At 57.5% G+C, this 16,216-nt stretch overlaps 2 protein-coding genes across 2 annotated transcripts; both read right to left on the bottom strand.

Moving 5' to 3' along the window:
* Window positions 1-109: 109 nt before the first annotated feature.
* MYMX (myomixer, myoblast fusion factor) lies at window positions 110-298 on the bottom strand. Its single transcript, XM_072332210.1, has one exon. The coding sequence runs from the start codon at window positions 296-298 to the stop codon at window positions 110-112; it is 189 nt and encodes a 62-aa protein (XP_072188311.1).
* Window positions 299-3,201: 2,903 nt separating this feature from the next.
* CAPN11 (calpain 11) lies at window positions 3,202-15,501 on the bottom strand. Its single transcript, XM_072332135.1, has 22 exons — window positions 15,363-15,501; window positions 13,167-13,449; window positions 12,578-12,647; window positions 11,287-11,405; window positions 11,062-11,195; window positions 10,788-10,956; window positions 9,914-9,997; window positions 9,743-9,828; window positions 9,450-9,524; window positions 8,368-8,528; window positions 8,127-8,296; window positions 7,918-7,929; window positions 7,323-7,534; window positions 7,126-7,165; window positions 6,817-6,882; window positions 6,499-6,556; window positions 6,343-6,407; window positions 5,536-5,604; window positions 5,353-5,431; window positions 4,796-4,912; window positions 4,664-4,722; window positions 3,202-4,453 (listed from the first exon to the last, which is right to left on the bottom strand). The coding sequence occupies exons 2-22, from the start codon at window positions 13,410-13,412 to the stop codon at window positions 4,427-4,429; spliced, it is 2,118 nt and encodes a 705-aa protein (XP_072188236.1). The 5' UTR covers window positions 13,413-13,449; window positions 15,363-15,501; the 3' UTR covers window positions 3,202-4,426.
* Between the last annotated feature and the right edge of the window lie 715 nt (window positions 15,502-16,216).

The raw sequence follows: 16,216 nt of genomic DNA, 5'->3' as shown, positions 1-16,216 counted from the left end.
CGCCCCCGCCGGGGCGCGTCCCCTCCTCCGGGCCGGGCCCTCCTCCCGTGGCGCGCGGGGCAGGGCGAGGCGAGGCGAGGCGGCCGGGGAGCCCTCGGTAAGGGCGGCCTCAGGCGTCCGCCTTCTTGTGCAGGTTGAGGATGCAGAGCAGGCAGGTGAGCAGTGCCTGCCGGCTCTCCCGGGAGCGCAGCCGGCGCCCCAGACGGCGGAGCGGCGGCAGGAGGCGCTTGCGGGCCAGCTGCAGCAGGCGGGCTAGCAGGGCGCGCAGCAGCGGGGCGGCCAGCGGCACGGCGGGCATCGCGGCCCCCGCGGAGCTCCGGCGGCGGCGGCGGCCCCGGGCGCAGCTGTGCCGGGACGGGAGCGCGTGGGAGCCGGAACGCAGCGATGGGCCGCTCCTCCGTTCGGCCGCTCTCGCCGCCCGGAGGGTCCCTCCTCCCTCGGACGGCTCTTAGGAGGAGCCCGTCCCGTTCAGCCCTACGTGCGCCGCGACCACCCCGAATGGCACGGGCGTCCGGGCGGCGACGAACGGCAGTAATACCGAAAAGCAGCTGCCCGTTTAAATGCCCCCTCCTCCTACACGCCTTCTGTAAGCGATACGGCCCCGACCCATCTGTTGGTGGCGGTGCTGGGAAGGAGGGGGCGAGGGTGGACCGACACCTGCCCTAGGCACGGTGCGTGCTGCGGGATGGCGCTGGCTCGTGCACTGAGGCTCCTAAGCAGGCGGGCCTAAAATACTCCCCTGTGTCACTCTGTGCTGCCGAGTGCCACGCAAGGGACGGGAGTGTACACACATGGGGCAGGGAAACAGCGAGTGATGGGGATGCCGGTGGGGAAGGGGTTTTCTATTGGGTTCAGCTGCACAACGGCAGTAGTCTGGGCCCGCAGGCTGGGGGAGTGTGGGCAGGAAGGTCTGTCGTGCACTGCGGTGCCCCTCCGCTTCCCCCTGCATCTAACCTTTGTTATGCTCCCGGTGGCTGTCTGGCCACGTTTCCTCCCCTTGTTCCCCACCAAAGCCCTGCCAGGAGCTTGCTCTTGGCTCCTGCTTGAGCTGATCTTTGGAAAATAAACAAAGGACTAAAAGCCCCCACTCACTTTCCCCATCTTGGCTTGCTTGGCGCAAGCTGCCCTTCATCCTGAGAGCCCATTTGGCCGGCCCAGCTGAGGTGACCTTTCCCAGCCCTGCAGATCCCTCCTGGGGAGCCGGGGATGGATCAGGGAAAGGGCCAGCCATGCCTCAGAGCGGAGCTGCCACGTGCCTCAGTCAGAAATGGCTCTGGGAGCTGAGGGACATCGATGATGTCAGCCTTGAGACCAGCTTCATATCAGCCGTAGGACCAGCCTCCCACAGCCTTTGCTTCTGCTTGGGCTGGGGGTTCTCATTCTGTGCTGCCTCCATCTTTGAGGTAACGGAGAGGCTTTGTGCCTCCTTAGCAGTGGATGGGTTCCCTTTTATTGGGGAGGCAGCAGGCAGACTGGAGTGAGGCTCCGGGCTTTGCTGCTACAACCCTGGGTGAGTCATTTCCTCTCTCCGTGCCTCGATTTCCCCTGTAGGCACCAATTGTGATGAATGAGAATGGAGATCTTATTCCCCATGGAGCTTTACCTATTACCCCAGAAGAAAGGAAGGCACCAGCCAAGCACAGAGGTGATGCAGTGCCTGCCTGGGGGCACTCTGTTGGGCCTCAGGTGGGGAATGGAAAATCCTTTGTGAACAACAGGGCTGCAGTGTGCACCTGCTGCAGAACCTGCTCTATCCTGGGGCACAAGTGGAGAGCAGCAGAAGCAGTGGCTGCACTGCCAAAGCCAGTGGCTTGCACCATCACAGCCTTCAGCCCACGTGGGGCAATGCCTGTTCACCAGGCTGCTGCGCTGTGCCAAGAACGCAGAGGGTTGCTGAGCCTCTTTCCCCAGATGGAAGTTCAGGGCCTTCAGCCTTCGGGCAAAAACACGGCCCAGACGGATGGAAGGAGTTAACCCCGATCCTGTGGTGAGTGTCACATCCCATGTCCCCTGTCCTTGCCGAGTGCTCTGCTGCCAGCTTTGGGGACAAAGCCCCAGGATCCAAAAAGCCCAGCATGGCTGCCAGCTGTGCTGGCCAGGAGGGCCCTCGGGAACACTCATGACAGTGGAGCGTGGCTCGGCGCAGGAGGAATGCCGGCCATTTCTGCTGGGGTGGGAGGCAGGCGCTATAAATAGTTTGTTTAACTCACTGCGTCCAGGCCCTGAAAGGCTCCAGCCCGCATGCATTCCCCCTTTCCTTGCGCTGTTGAAAAAGGCCAAATCCTGCAGCTGCCGGGCAGCACCCACAGCCCTGCCCATGGGTCCCCTCGCTTGGGGCCAGATCTACATTGTCCCTTGGGCTCGCCAAGGACGTGCTGGCTTTCTGGGGAGCCTCTCCCCACCCAGTGCTGGCTTCAGGATGCTGCCGGCACCCAGCTGCTGATGTAGGGGTGCAGGAAGGGGGCTGCATCCCCCAGCCCTCTGCTCACACAAAGGTCGCTTGTACCCACAGGCCTGGCATTCCTGCTGCTGAGGGATGGGGCATCCAAGGGGGAGATGGAGCCTGAGCACAGCTGCCGGGGCAGCTGCTGAGGACAGCCACAGCCCGCACACAGCCAGGCTGAGGACAGACACTGGCAGCTGGAGAGACACAGGAGACCCCCAGGCAGGCAGACACTCCAAGAAGGCAGGGGATGGGATGCCATAGTAGCAGAAGAGGGCCAAGCCAGGCCGCTCCCTGTGGCATTTGCTGGCAGCTGGGAACCCCCACCTGCTGACCCCCTGCAGATTCTGGGCTGCCAGCTGCTGAGGCCAGAAGGGAGAGGATCCACCAGCTGCTGTCTGGAGGGGGCACCTGTCACCCTAGAGCCAAGCAGGAGTGTGCCCTACAATGGGGCCTGTGTGCACCACAGCGCTTGCAGCTGGGACAGTGCTGACAGCTCCCATACTACCCAAAAAGGAAGGCTGGGCCCAGCCACACCCAGGCCAGGATGAGCCGTGCTAGTGGGGCACAACTACCCACTTTCCACAGGCCCTGGGCCCCCACACACCAAGAGCCCTCCAAAGCAGCCCCTTACCTCACACAGGACCTTCTGCCCCTGCACACTGGTTGTGCTGGGCCCCATCCACCCCATGCTGGGGACTACCACCAGCTAAGATTGGGACCCCCTGTTGTATAAATCATTACCAGCTGAGCCCCTGTCCAACAGAGCTAGGTTTATTGCCCCGAGCACAAAGAGAGGAAGCGGGCCTGCCACGAGGGCAGGAGTGGTTATTGCTGCAAGCACGGCCTCTGGAGACATGGGCCTGGGAGCAGCTAAGGGCCTGCCTGCCTTGGTTGGGCCTTTGCCCACTGCCATGCTGGAGCCACCCCATCATCCACAGGAACAGACCGGGGCTGAGGAGTGTAGAGAAGTGCAAATACATTGGCACAGGAGCGCATCGGTGCTGAGTGAAGGAGCCTGAGGGCTTTAGAGATCATTACAATGTGAAAGGAGGGGGGAAAGAGGAAAACAGACAACCCTGTACAGGAGAAATGCCTCCCAGTCATCACGGCTCCTCCTTGGCCCAACTCCACCTGGCAGCAGGAAGGGAGGCTAGGACAGCCCTGGGGAAAAGGCTGTAGTGGTATGGCTGTGCGTGCATAGGGTGAGAGGGCCGTGATGGGATGTGTTACAGTGGCATGTGGCTGGAGAATGCTTAAATGATAGGCTGTAGCCCTACGGTGGGACAAAGTGGGGCAGAGAGTGAGGGGTGGTAGGAAGAGTTTGAAGGCCACACAGAAAGTGTTTGCAGCAGAAGGTATTGAACACCAGTGTCCTGACCAGCTGCAACTCCATGCTTTGGTCATGTTTAGTGCTGATGAGCGCAAGGCAACGGCATTAAGAGTCTGCACCTTCTCACCCTGGCTCCCTATGAATCAGCTGCTCTGCCTAAGCAAGGCAGCATCTGCTGATGCTCCCTGGGACTCGTAGAACATGCCACATGGGACAAGACAGAACTGGAGCAAGCAAAACAAGTCCTCCTCCTTTTCCCCCCCACAGCTCCCACCTCTCCCCAGATGGATAGCCCCTAGCCTGCTCCTGTGCTTGCCTCTAAGCAGCTGCCCCAAAACTAGGTGCAGTGACCTACAGACTCCCCATGCTGCTTGCCCTCCTTCTCTTCTGGGGTGGGACAAGAGGAGGAGAAGGTTGGAAAGCAAGACCAGCCCAGAAAAGGAGAAGGGCAGCCCCTGCCTGCCTTGACCTCTGCAAAATGCTCCATGGGTGAGTGTGGAGCGAGGCGTGCTGAGAGGCAGGGCTGGTGGCTCAGCATAGGATGGAGCAAGAGGAGGGAGATTATCCTGTGTCCATGGACCCGAAGGGAGGCACTTGGAGGTGGCCTGGCCTGCCGGAGTGTCCTAGTCACAGCGTATCTGTCCTGGCTCCTAGCCGCACATCGTCAGCAGCAGCCACTGTGGAGAAGAAGAGAGAATGAGCAGGGGCTGGTGCACACAAACCCAAAGGCCCTCTGAGAACAAGACCTGACAAAGCTCCCTTTCACATCTCTCAATCTTTTACACCTACAGGGCCAGAGGGCACTCTACCACCCACCCCAGGTATCCCATCCACTTTAGTATCTTCTCCCCTTATCTCCACCCCACCTCATCGCACCCAGCTCTCACCTCAACGAGGCTCATGACGGCGGTGCCAGTGCCATCAGGATCCATGCTGCGGAAGAACCCTGCGGGGCACAAGGGCAAGATAAGCAACATGTCCCTCTGTTCCTGCCCTCCCCAGCCTGGAGCAGCACTCACTGAACATCGTCTCCAGCTTCACCAGGCAGCAGACAAAGTTGTCAAAGTCCACACCCGTCTCAGCATCTGCGTAACGGGCAACCACCACCTGATGCAGCTTGTTATTCAGCTTGAAACCTGAAAGGCAGAGAGTACTCAGCACCCACAAGAGGTGGGAGAAGATGCAACTATCAAAGTTCATGATCTCACTGGAAAGAGCCTACATCCCACCCAAGGAAGGCCACTGAATCCAGCCTTGGTAGGACTAAGAGATGCTTGCCCTGGAGCTATAGCCCATTGCCAAATGAATGTTAGCTCACTGACCCGACTCTGCCAGGGTGGGACCTCACAGGTGAGATGAGGATGGCTGGGACAACCTTGTGTGTCCTGGCTCTGAGGATGCCAGCAACAAGCAAGGATTGGTTGGAGAGAACCCAGCTTAGACATGGGTCTCATCTCATGACATAGTGGCTTAAAGCTCACAATGTAGGCTGGTTCCACAGCTCTCCACCTAATTGGGACAGGGCTCCTGCAGCTTTCCTCCACCCTCAGCCCAGCCCCATCCTCTCCAGGCTTACCAGCTGACTCTAGAGCCATGCGCATCTCATATGAGCTCATGGTGCCTGATTTATCCAGGTCATACTGGCGGAAGATTGTCTGCAAAAAACATCACAGAGGATGTGAATAGCAGGCCCTCCCTGCAGCTTGGTCATTCCCCTGTCCCAGAGGGGTGCTATCCCTTGCATCCCTCTCCTCCTTACCAGCCAGCTGCGGATCTTGTTCCATAGGATCTGGAACTCCACCAACCCCAGGCGGGCACTGCCATCTTTCTGGATAGTAGAGAGTTAAGGGGAAAGCAGCCAGAAAAAGGGTGGAGTAGCCCAGCAGGCAGAGAGTGGCAAAGCAATGAGATCCTGGGTACCTTGAGTGAGAAGAAGCATTTCAGCCAGGCCAGTTCTTTTTCAGGTTCCCTCCCCATCCTGCAGCACAGGCAAGATCAGAGCCTGCAGGCCAAAAAAAGTTCAGTGCTTAAAGGAGCTGCTGTGCAGCTCCCCAGGAACATTGGACTTTGGCTTAGTGCTGCCATGCAGCAAACAGGATGCTAGGACATCTCTGGAAAAGAGTTCAGAGCAACTCCTCTGTGTTTGCCTGACCCCTCCAATTGCACATCCTTGTGCAAGCAGGAGCACGGCCCGTGGCTCCTGTTACATGTTTACACCTCTCATCCTTAACCATAGGATGGTTTTGGGGGAAAGAACCCCAGCGCCCTTCTTACCCCACCAAGAATGCTTTAAGCCTGCGTGGTCTCACAGCATGCCATGCTAGGATGAAGCGTGGGTGCTGGCTGCTGTGTGTACCCACAGGAAATTGAAACACTGCACACTTGCTGCCAGCTGCTATCCCGCAGCACCCTCAGTGCAGCCACAAGGACCCCTTTCTGCCCTTTTCCCAGTTACACAGCCTTGGCACAACTAGACAGCCAAGCCCTAGTTCCCACGGAGAAGTGTCCTGGCTGCCAGGCTGAGTGCCAGGAATGCCAGCCGCTGCCCACAGTGCCAAGAGGATACATCCATCAGGTTGACCATGTTGCGGCAGGAGTCCAGACTGAATCCATCCGTCTTCAGATCTTTGTCTGAGGAGGAAGGAGGAGGGGGATCACATGCATCAAAGCACAACCTGCTGAACCAGCCTGGGTTACAGGGGAAAGGGGGAAAAGCACTCACGTCTAGCAATCACTCTGTTCAGAATCGTCTTGAGCTCAAAGACGCTGATTTCCATGTCCTGCAGGAGGAGCAGAGTTAGTAGAACCTCTTGCCTCCCCCCACCCCTGGGGGTAGCTGAGCTGAATTTCAGCATTTACTGGTGTGCAGGGCTGGGACGAAGAACACTATGGGCTGAAGCTTGCTGATGGAAGAGATGGGCCCCTTGGAAGTTGTGAGAGCCCCCACAGAGACTCTTGTTCTGTGCAGCTCTGATGGCCAGTGGTCTGATCCCTTTTCTACACTCTAAACTTGCCATAGGCTTGGCACAACTGTACCCACCTCCCCTGCCAGCTGCTGGAACATGTTCTTGAAGCCATCCTCAATGTCATCTTCGGTTATTTCCTCCTGAGGCCAGAAAGAGAGATTAGTAATCAAAGCCAGGCACTGCTCTGCCTCAGAGGTTCAACAAATATCTGAGCCTCTGGGTGAGAAGTTCCTCTCACCTTTACTCCCTCTCATGTCCCCACCACTGAGATTCTTGCGGCCAGTCTCTGCCACAGTGACATTCCAAGCCCACACAGCCACCTCCTGCCCATGGCTCCCACTCCTCAGCCCCAGACTCTGCTAAAGGAGACTAGTGGCTCCTACCTCATCTGCCAGGTCTGCCGAGATCTCCTCATCCAGCTCCCTGGGGGCAGAAAAGGGGGGGGGGAGGGTGCACACAGTGATGGAGGGCAGTGGAATCTGCTCCAGCCCTCACCAGCACATGTGATGGCCTGGCCAACACATTCCCTAGCTAGGAAAGGGGCTGGGACTCGGCAGAAGGCTTTGTGGTGAAGACTCACGCTGTGTCCGACTGCTTCTCGGTAAAGACCCGCAGAATGAAGTCAGCCTCCTTGTGCGGCTCAAAGGTGGAGGGCACAACGATGTATTCGCCAGGGGGCAGCCGGATCTGGTTGCTCACTTCCCTCAAGTTGATGAAGGTTTCAGAGCGTGCCCGGGACTGGTTTCGCAGGAAGAAGTCCTTCTTCAAGTGCACATTCTGGCTGCCCTGGGCCTGAGGAACACACACTGTTGTGGGGAACAGCCCAGGAAGAAGGGAACCCATAAGGAACAGTGAGACCAAGCAAGTGCAGTGGGGCAGGACATCCTCAGCCCATGGTTCAAGCAGTTCTGCTAGAACAGATGCATGGTCCCACTGCACCCCTGCCCAGCGGCTGCCTGTGGAAGAGCCCTAGTTGTCCTGCCTAGCAAGGACCATCCCTCCCACATAGAGGTACTCAGCACCCTTTAGCACCCCAACCGTTGCCAGTCTGGTGGAAATCCCACGCCACGGGGCACAGGCATGCACAACATGCCTGTGGATCTGCATCAACCCATTCCTGCCCACTCCTGTGCTCCCCTCCAAGAGGCAGATGGGTCTGGTGGCTCAGCACGTACCTCCTCAGGAACCTGCAGGGAGGAGAGAAGGAAAATCAGAGTGCCATTACTGGGGTTCTGTCTCCTATGGCAGAGGGAGGGGGTGATGCTGACCCACAGATTGGCCAAATCAGGTGGGAAAGGATTCCCTGAGGACTAGGATGCCAGGTCCACATGGGATCGGCAGGGTTGAGCCAGTCTCAAGGAAGCAGCACTGGGGTTGGGGTTACCTCGTAGACGGCGAAGCCGATAGTATGCATGTCGCCCCCTACTCGCCGCTCCCTCCTACGGTGCTTCTGCATCAGGGCCACCAAGAAGCTGCAGGCCACCTCGTCATCCCCAGGGTCATCATCCTCTTCCAACAGCTTGATCTTAAACTGGGGATTGATCCAGAATGTGGCTGGGAGGAGGAAGACATGGATGATACACCTGACTGAATCACATCGCCAAGAGCGGAGATGCGGGAGGTACCTGGGTTGTTCCTGCAGCCCCCAGCAGTGCTCCCTCGGCGCCATGTGCCCTCGAACACCTGTGTGTGCCACCTGCTGAGCTCATCTTTGGTGAGGGCATCGGGGGTTAGGTTGCAGATCTCCAGCCTGGAGAACTCTCTCATGAAGTCCCGAAAAGACATCCTGTGGGGAAGCAGGCAGAGGCTAAGGCCAAGACATGGCTGAGGAGTGCAAGCAGCTCTGGACTCAGCCCCAGCTGTCTTTTCTAGGTGGAGAGAGATGGAAATCATCCCAAAGCCCCTTCTCATGGCAGCAAGCTGAATGCTAGATGTCCTGTTGTGGAACAGGACTCATATGAACCAGGCCCTCTCCAGAATGGTTGACACCCACCTCCTCTTTCACCCTAAGTCTTGAGGAATGGGATGGGGCATTGGGGGTAGAAAAGCCAGGACCACTGGCAAGCATCCTGCCTAGGTGACACATGCTGAACAGCTTCAGCCTGCCTACCACAGTGGGTAACAGGGATCAGAGCAAAGGGCTCCTTCTGTTCAATCTCCCATCTCCAGTGGTGGCCAGCAATGGTGGCAGAGGAAGCAGATAAGACCAGCATCACCCCAACATCCAGCAACACAAGACCTGCACCTGAGGCTTACTCAGACCATCAGTGTTAATAGCCACCCAGGATCTGGACTCATCAATCACACTTCGAACTTACAAAACACCCCTGCAGTGCAGAGTCCCACAGGATTCCAACATCTGCCTAAGCTGCTGTTCTCTGGTGACCACTTTGTTCTGGTGGTTTTAGAAGAAAAGAAAAAGCTTCTTCTGCATTTCCAGTTCCTTCTCAAGTACTCAGGTTCCCCTTTCAACTACTTGATAACTACACATAGCTGTGGCCCAGCCACCCTTTGGTGAAGATCTCTTTCCTAATATTCAACCCATTAACTAGATTAGATAAGAAAACGTTACCAGGCTTTCTAGCAATGGAACAGCTAATAAAGGTAGCTCTTGTGTCTTGGGACAACTGCAGGTTCCCTTTCAGGCTCCCCTGCTCATTCCCAAACTGGATGCTGAAGAAGGGCAACACTTTGCTCTGGTACTCACCAGAACTCTCCATCCTCCATCTTCAGTTGCAGCTCTTCTCTGTCACTGGGGTCAATGTTGTCCCACTCAGAAGAGCTGGAATAGGCAGAGAAAAACAATTAGATGAGAAGTATTCAAGATGAGCTGAGACATTTCCAGTGCTACGCAGTATGGAGTTGGCCCTCAAAGGACTCATTCCCTGTTGTGAAGGAAACAGCATGCTGTGAACTTCCACTCAGCAATGCTGTGCAAGAGGTGTCCCAGCTGTTTCATTAGCAGTGCCAGCAGCTCACTGAAGTCCCACCTGAACTTACCCATCACTCCAGGCTCCAGTCCACTCCACCTGACCCCAGGGGTTTCTGATACGGATAAGCTGTTCCTGCTGACCCCGGTAGTTCACCTGCCAGCCATCAAATGCAGAAAGTCAAACCCACACCACAGGCCTCAGCATTTTAGTTCTATACAGTCTTATGTACCCAACTCACATCTTTGAAGGCTGTGACAGAATAGGCATGGCCCTTCACCAGTTTCTTGAAGGTCACCGCTTCCATATCAAAGGCACTTGTGATCTGAAAAGAACACGCAAACCTCAGGTGTATGATTCATGTAGTTCTATTCCCCTACCCCTTCTTAGAGGAGGCTGAGACACTGCAAGGACAATGACCCTTTTTATCACAATGCTCCAGTCAGGAGCATTGAAGGTTCATCATAAAACCATTCAAACTTCAAAAAGCGTAAGAAAACATTGTTTTGTGATTCTTAAAACACAGCATTGTCACCAGGAGCACAGAGGTAGCATCCTCATTAGCTACAAAACAGCTTACACATCAATCACGGTGATACACAGACACCGCTGGGAGCGACAGTCTCTTTAGCAGAAGTATACCCCAGCCACACATTCAATGCAGGCAGTAGCTAACCCTGTTGCATTTATTACTACTCCAACTTGCCAATCCAACAGGTACTGCTGTCAGTGGTGACAGAGAGGGTGCACACTGTTGTTTGTGGCTAAGAGGGAGAAGATGGAAGTGCCCAGCCCAGCTAACATTCAGATGCTGATACAGGATGCAGTCAGAGCTCTATGCAGAGCCTTGTTCAGCAGCCTGGCTTCAGATGGATGTTTCCCATTCCATCTAAACAAGACCATTCCAAGTCACTAAAGTACAGCCCCGTGCCCTTCAGCTGTCACACTGGTTCTCAGAAAGGTGTTCCACCAAGAGGTGAAAGAAGTCCCCTCCCATCCAGAGTCCCAGCAAAACGACAACCTTGGGTTTGGAGGAGGGCTGTGAGGCCTCACTTCAGGCACCACTGGAGGAGAAGACATCCATAGCTCACTGTGAAGAGCTGTGAGATACTTACATCGATGGAGCAGCCCAGCAGGGACCCCCTCTCCAGTGCCTTGCGGATGATGTGGCCCATGTTGCGCGGTGCCCGCTTGAGGTCATACATCTCTGCTACACCGCCGGTGAAATCCTCAAAGCCCTCAGTGGTGCTGCCCCCTGAGAGTGACTCGTAGCAGCCATTCAGCCTGAGCACCGGGCAGTGAGAGGAAGATAAGAGGTGATGAGGGCACAGTGCACTGCTGCTCCGCCCCACCCCCCAGCAACTTTGTGCTCACGGTGGTGGGACTCACTTGGCATAGGCCTTCTCCAGCAGAGCACTCCAGAACTCTGTGCACTCTGCTGAATGCACAAACAGGAGCTCCCCATCCTTGGTGGGCAGCAGGTCGTCCACCACCACATCTACCCACTCACCAAACTGCCAGATCTGGGGGGAAGAAGGGGTGAGCAGGACAGGGCATCCCCTGAGGGATGTCCCCAGCCCACCAGCTGTGCAGAGCCAGGAGTTCCCAGCCTACCTGGAAGTGGAAGATGCCAGCGTAGTCCTCCTGGAAGCTCTGCCCGTGGGGCACCACACGGTGCAGAAGTTCCTCGTTGAGTGTCAGGGAGCCAATGGCAGCCAGCAGCCAGCAATCACCTGGAGAGGGAGAAACAGCTTAGCCAGTGGTGGTGATGGGTGCAGGGCTGAGCAGAAGCCCTTAGTATGCTCTCCCTCTGAATGAGGTGCTGCATCACAATGGCAGCCTGCAGGAGGTGGCATTCTCTCCCGTGCGGTGCCCTGCACTGGACTCAAAAAACAAGTGGAGAACCTGGGGATTGGTCCATACCTCTTGCTCCTAGCCCACGCAGTATAATGGCAGGTGCCCGGACAGAAGCATTAGCTCAGGGCAGAGAAGGAACAACCCTCTGTGACCTGCTGACTGCATCCAGGCAACGGTGACAGCACCAACAGCTCCTCCTGCAGTCATTCACCTGGAGCCTCCTGAGCACTCCTTGTATCTCAGGACGGTGACTTTTGTAATGCAATTACACTTTGCATTTTAATAAGTTTCCTGTTGTTTTCAGTCACCAAGCAAGAGGCTTAAATGCTGGTGCCTTGGCTTCAAGTTCCAAGAAATAACACTGCAATTCTCCTTCCAAGTGCTATTAACTGTAAGTGCTGCTCTGTGCCAGCACTGCTTTTTCCATTCTTTGCCTTGGTTCTCTTTCCTCTTCTTTTAAATCCAGTCATACATTAGCCTCCATCCTGGATAACCTTTGCTGGGCTGTGGTTGACAAACCTTGCCTTCCTAATGACCAATTGAGAACCACCACAGTGCCCCGGGCTGTTAACACGCTCCAGTTACCACCACAGTCCTGAAACCAGTCTGTTCTGTTAAGGTGCACGACATTCTCACCTTGATTCAGGTCAGGAAACACTGCTGATGGCAGCCAGATCTGGTTTTGGTGATCACTGACTCGCAGTTCCCAGCCTTGCCAGCCTACTCCACCCACTAACACTGCTCTCCTCGTCTCAGTGCCTGTGATTCTCCATTTGTATGAGGCCTTAGCCTAGAGCCACCAGGAAGCAAAGTACCCCCTGCCGCATTACAGCTTCTACCACCTCACATGAGGAGGGAGCTTTGAGTACAGGGATGGTTGTGCATAGGCTGGCAAGAAAACACACCGTAAGGGTCTGCAGAAAGATGCAGTGAAACCCATCCACTCAGCACCTTCCCCACACAAATGTCTCTTCTCCAAGCACACTGACCCTCCCCAGCTGCTGCTGCTCTCCAGACTGAGGTTTGGGGACACAACTCCAGCACTCACCCAGAGCTCCCTGGCAGATATCTGTCCGGGTTGCACCACCAACGATGAACTGAGGGTCATCCACTAACTCCTGCATAAAGAGAGAATCAAGCATTGGATCTCAGCAGGACCTGTGCCCGTCACGGTTCTGACTCAGGACAATGGGAGTATCATCCCTGAGATGCACCCCACCTGCCCTCTGCCAGGGAAAACTGCTCAAATGCAACATCAAGGCCATCAAAGGAAGGTAAAGCAAGACCTTCTTTAGCAGGAAATAGCTAGATAAGCATTGCCCCTGCACTCATGGCACCAATGGATACACAACCGCAATACCCCCAGTCACTGAGGGTGTCACACCTATGCTGGGACGTGCAGAAACAATGGCACAACGCTCCCATTGTAAAGCCCAACATGTGCCGCCTAGAGGAAGAATGGCATGCTAGACACAATGCTCTCTGAGTGCTCAGTGAGCGTTATTCCTCTGGGGAACCAGCAATGAAACACACGAGGAAGTTTAAGCACAGTAAGATGCAAATTGAAGCCAAGCTGCAGCTTGGCACACCACGTTAATGCAGAAGCTGCAGGCGAGGGACACGAGCCCAGCACTTACCGATGGACGCTTCCACTCTACGCCCCGTGTCTTGCTGGAGTGTGGCCCCAGCTCCTTGAAGCCAAGGGCAGTGGGACCAGCTGGGAACTGGGGGTCCCTGAAGAGGGCACCGCTCTCAATGCACGCTTGCTTGAGGGCCTCATAGTCCTGGTTGAGGTACTTGACAGCGTTGTTGTGCTCGCCAACCCCCTCGGCTCTCAGGCGGTCCCTCTGCAGCCGGGCAGCGATCCCCCCAAAGGGCATCATAGCTGGGTACTGGCACCGCTACCTCCACCTCTGTGTCCTGCAATGAAATGGGCACTGTGAGGCTGAGGCTGGGCACGGCCTACCCTTAAAAGCATCCCTGGGATGGGAAGACACACTGTGAGGATCTGAGGCTGGGAAGGCCTCCCCCAGGCCCCGTGCCCAGTGAAGACAGAGGTGCCTTTTTGCTCAGAAGCTGGTCATGGCCTCCAGCCCAGCCATCACACTCACAGTGCCTTCAGAGAGGCTGAATGAGCGGAGCCACTTTGACAGCAGGCTGGAAAGAAATAGCTTACCAACTGCTGTGAGGAGCCTCCCCGTCCCCTTTGCACATGAGAGCTGAGAGCAGAGGAATTCCAAGCACTTTCTGCCTATGAAAATCACTACTTCCAGCTCTATGCCTTGCCCCTAAACCTCTTTGCAGGGACAGCTTTCTGGTCACTGGGACCTTCCCTATCCTACTTGCCTGATGAGCATAAGCAGCTGCGGGGCTGCTTCTCTCTCACACAGCCGCCCATGGCTGCCCAAGCACTGAGTCAACAAGACGGGAAGGGAGGAGCTCTCCGGGGAGCAGAGGCAGCTCTATCTGTGGGGCACTGGGAAGGAAGAGGTGTGACAGCCCTTCCCCATAGCACAGGGTGACTTGACTCAGGCTCAGGAGCCGGACTGTGCAGCCTGCCTGTCCCAGCTCCTGCTCGTAAAGCCAAACGCCCCAGAGGTTTGACAGCACAAGGCAGCAGAGTAACCCTTGGGTGAATGACCCATCTGCTCTCACCCTGCCAGAGCCAGCAACACCCAAGAGGAGCATTGGGGATGGCAGTGCCGACCTGCTGTTTGCCCAGCAACCTGGCTCTGGAAAGGCCCCTGTACCAAAGTGGTGCAGTAGCCATGGGAAGGCAAGTAGCACAAAACAGAGCGCAGGCTCATGGAGCACAGACATGGCTGCTAATCCCAAGGCCTGTCCTGCTCAGCATTCCAGAAGGAACATCTGCTCCACTCCACCACCCCTATCCCAAAGGCAGTGTCAGTCCCTCTTCTTTCCTCCACAACAGCCCCAAACCAATGGAACTGCCGCTCTGTTCACTCCTGCTTGGCAACCAGGACGCTGACAGCAAGGCGTGTGTTTCCTCAAGACCAGAGGGGTGATTCCTCCTGACTGCTGCCCAGCAGGGCTGCAGAACAAGGAAGCCAAGCACAGCACCCAGCTCCTGGGGAATCCCCCTCCCTGCAACCTTCCCTTATGGTCCAGCCCCAGGCAGGGCCGCAGCACAGCCGGGCTGTGTCACCAGGCCAGTTATTCTTAGTGCTGTTACTCAGAGCACTCGGGCAGGCTGTGCTGGGCGGCAGGCGGAGGTCACACGAGCGCAGGGCATGGGAATGCATCGCAGACCGCAGGGTGGGACAGGAGCTGTGTGGGTCATCGGGTGATGGCAGGGGGTTTCCCCACAGAGATGCTGGTGGATGCTGAGGGCACACAGCGGGCTGGAGGAGATGCAGAGGACAGCCAAGCTGCAGGACGGCTTTCCGTACGGTGCTACCTCCAACCGCAATAGGACGCAGCGCTGGAGGCACCCCGGTCCCCCCAGGTGGGAGCAGTGCGACACGCCCGTCCAAGCAGAGCTCAGACAGCACCGCCCGCAATCTCTGCAGGCCTCCAGCCGCTCTAGATGGGGATGTGTCGGCCCCGGCGCCGCTCTGTCCGCCCGCAGTGCGGCCCACAGCTGTGCCCGCGCCCCGAACCCCGCAGCCTGAGGGGATGGGGCCGCAACCAGGCCCGGCCCGCAGGCCTCAGCTCCGAGCCCGAGGGCAGGGCGGCTCCCACTCGGTCGGGAGGGCTACCGTGTCCCGGAGCCCCGCAGCGGGACGGGACGAGACGGGACGGGACGGGTCCCCCCGGGTCCTCCCGCGTCGGGCCCACCGCGCAGAGGAGGGAGGGGAGGGCTGGGCACTCACCGTTCGCCCGGCGCGGAAACTGCCGCCGCCCTGCCCGGCTCGTTGCAGCGGAGGAGGAGTTAGTGCGGGCAGGATGTGCGGGCGGCCCGCGGGCAGGGGGAGCTCCGGGCAGTTAAAGGCGCAGCAGCCGATCGGCCCGCTGCTCCCCGTTCGTCCCGCAGCGCCCAGCCGCTCAGAGCCGCCCCGCCGTGACTCAGCGTGCCGCTATGTGGGGCGGTGCCGCCCGCAGCGCCGCGCTCTGCCGCTACCTGCTGCCCGGCCCAGCCCTCCAGCGGGGCGCAGGGCTCGGAACGGCGGCTTTGTGCCTCGAGGCTTCTGTCCGTGCCCGGATCGCTAAGCCAGCTTTTGTCCCGGCCCCCTCAGCTCCGGCCGTGCCCCCTCCTCTCTGATCCTGACCCCGCTTTATCTTCTCCCATGTAAACCTTCCGCGGAGGCCGCCCCGTGTCGGGCCCGTGCTTGGGAACAGCTTCCTTCCAAGTCGCTTCCGCCCTCCCCGAGCTTTCCCTCGCCGCCGTCCGTACCCGCAGGAACGCTCTTGTCTCCCGTATCCCTCTGTGCGTTCCTGTACTGCCCCATCCCGCCCTACTGGCTGCGAGCTGCCCCGGAATTCCCACCCGCAGGAATGAGGGCTGTTAGTGCCCAGGTGAAAGGGAGCGGGGTACTGAGGTGAGAGCTGGGCCAGCACGCACCTTGCTGGGGCAGGCAGCAGTCGCTTACACAACTCAATCGGGGCATTTGGCCAGAGGCCAGGCCTTCCTAGGAACAGCCCTGCTGCTACTGCACGCTTTGCAGACAGCAGCGCCGCAAGCAGCAAAGCCACTGAGAGCAACTGCTCGGAGCTCTAAGATGGGACT

This window comes from Excalfactoria chinensis, chromosome 3, assembly GCF_039878825.1.
Source record: "Excalfactoria chinensis isolate bCotChi1 chromosome 3, bCotChi1.hap2, whole genome shotgun sequence".
Classification (NCBI taxonomy): domain Eukaryota; kingdom Metazoa; phylum Chordata; class Aves; order Galliformes; family Phasianidae; genus Excalfactoria; species Excalfactoria chinensis.
Note: the sequence above shows the minus strand (reverse complement) of the source record. Positions and strands in the feature narration are given on the sequence as shown.

Coding starts and splice junctions, on each gene's coding strand:
- MYMX (XM_072332210.1), bottom strand. CDS start 298: ATGCCCGCCGTGCCGCTGGCCGCCCCGCTGCTGCGCGCCCTGCTAGCC.
- CAPN11 (XM_072332135.1), bottom strand. CDS start 13,412: ATGATGCCCTTTGGGGGGATCGCTGCCCGGCTGCAGAGGGACCGCCTG. Junction 12,648..13,166: donor TAGAGTGGAAGCGTCCATCG/GTAAGTGCTGGG, acceptor CTCTTTATGCAG/GAGTTAGTGGATGACCCTCA. Junction 5,432..5,535: donor ACAAGATCCGCAGCTGGCTG/GTAAGGAGGAGA, acceptor TGTTTTTTGCAG/ACAATCTTCCGCCAGTATGA.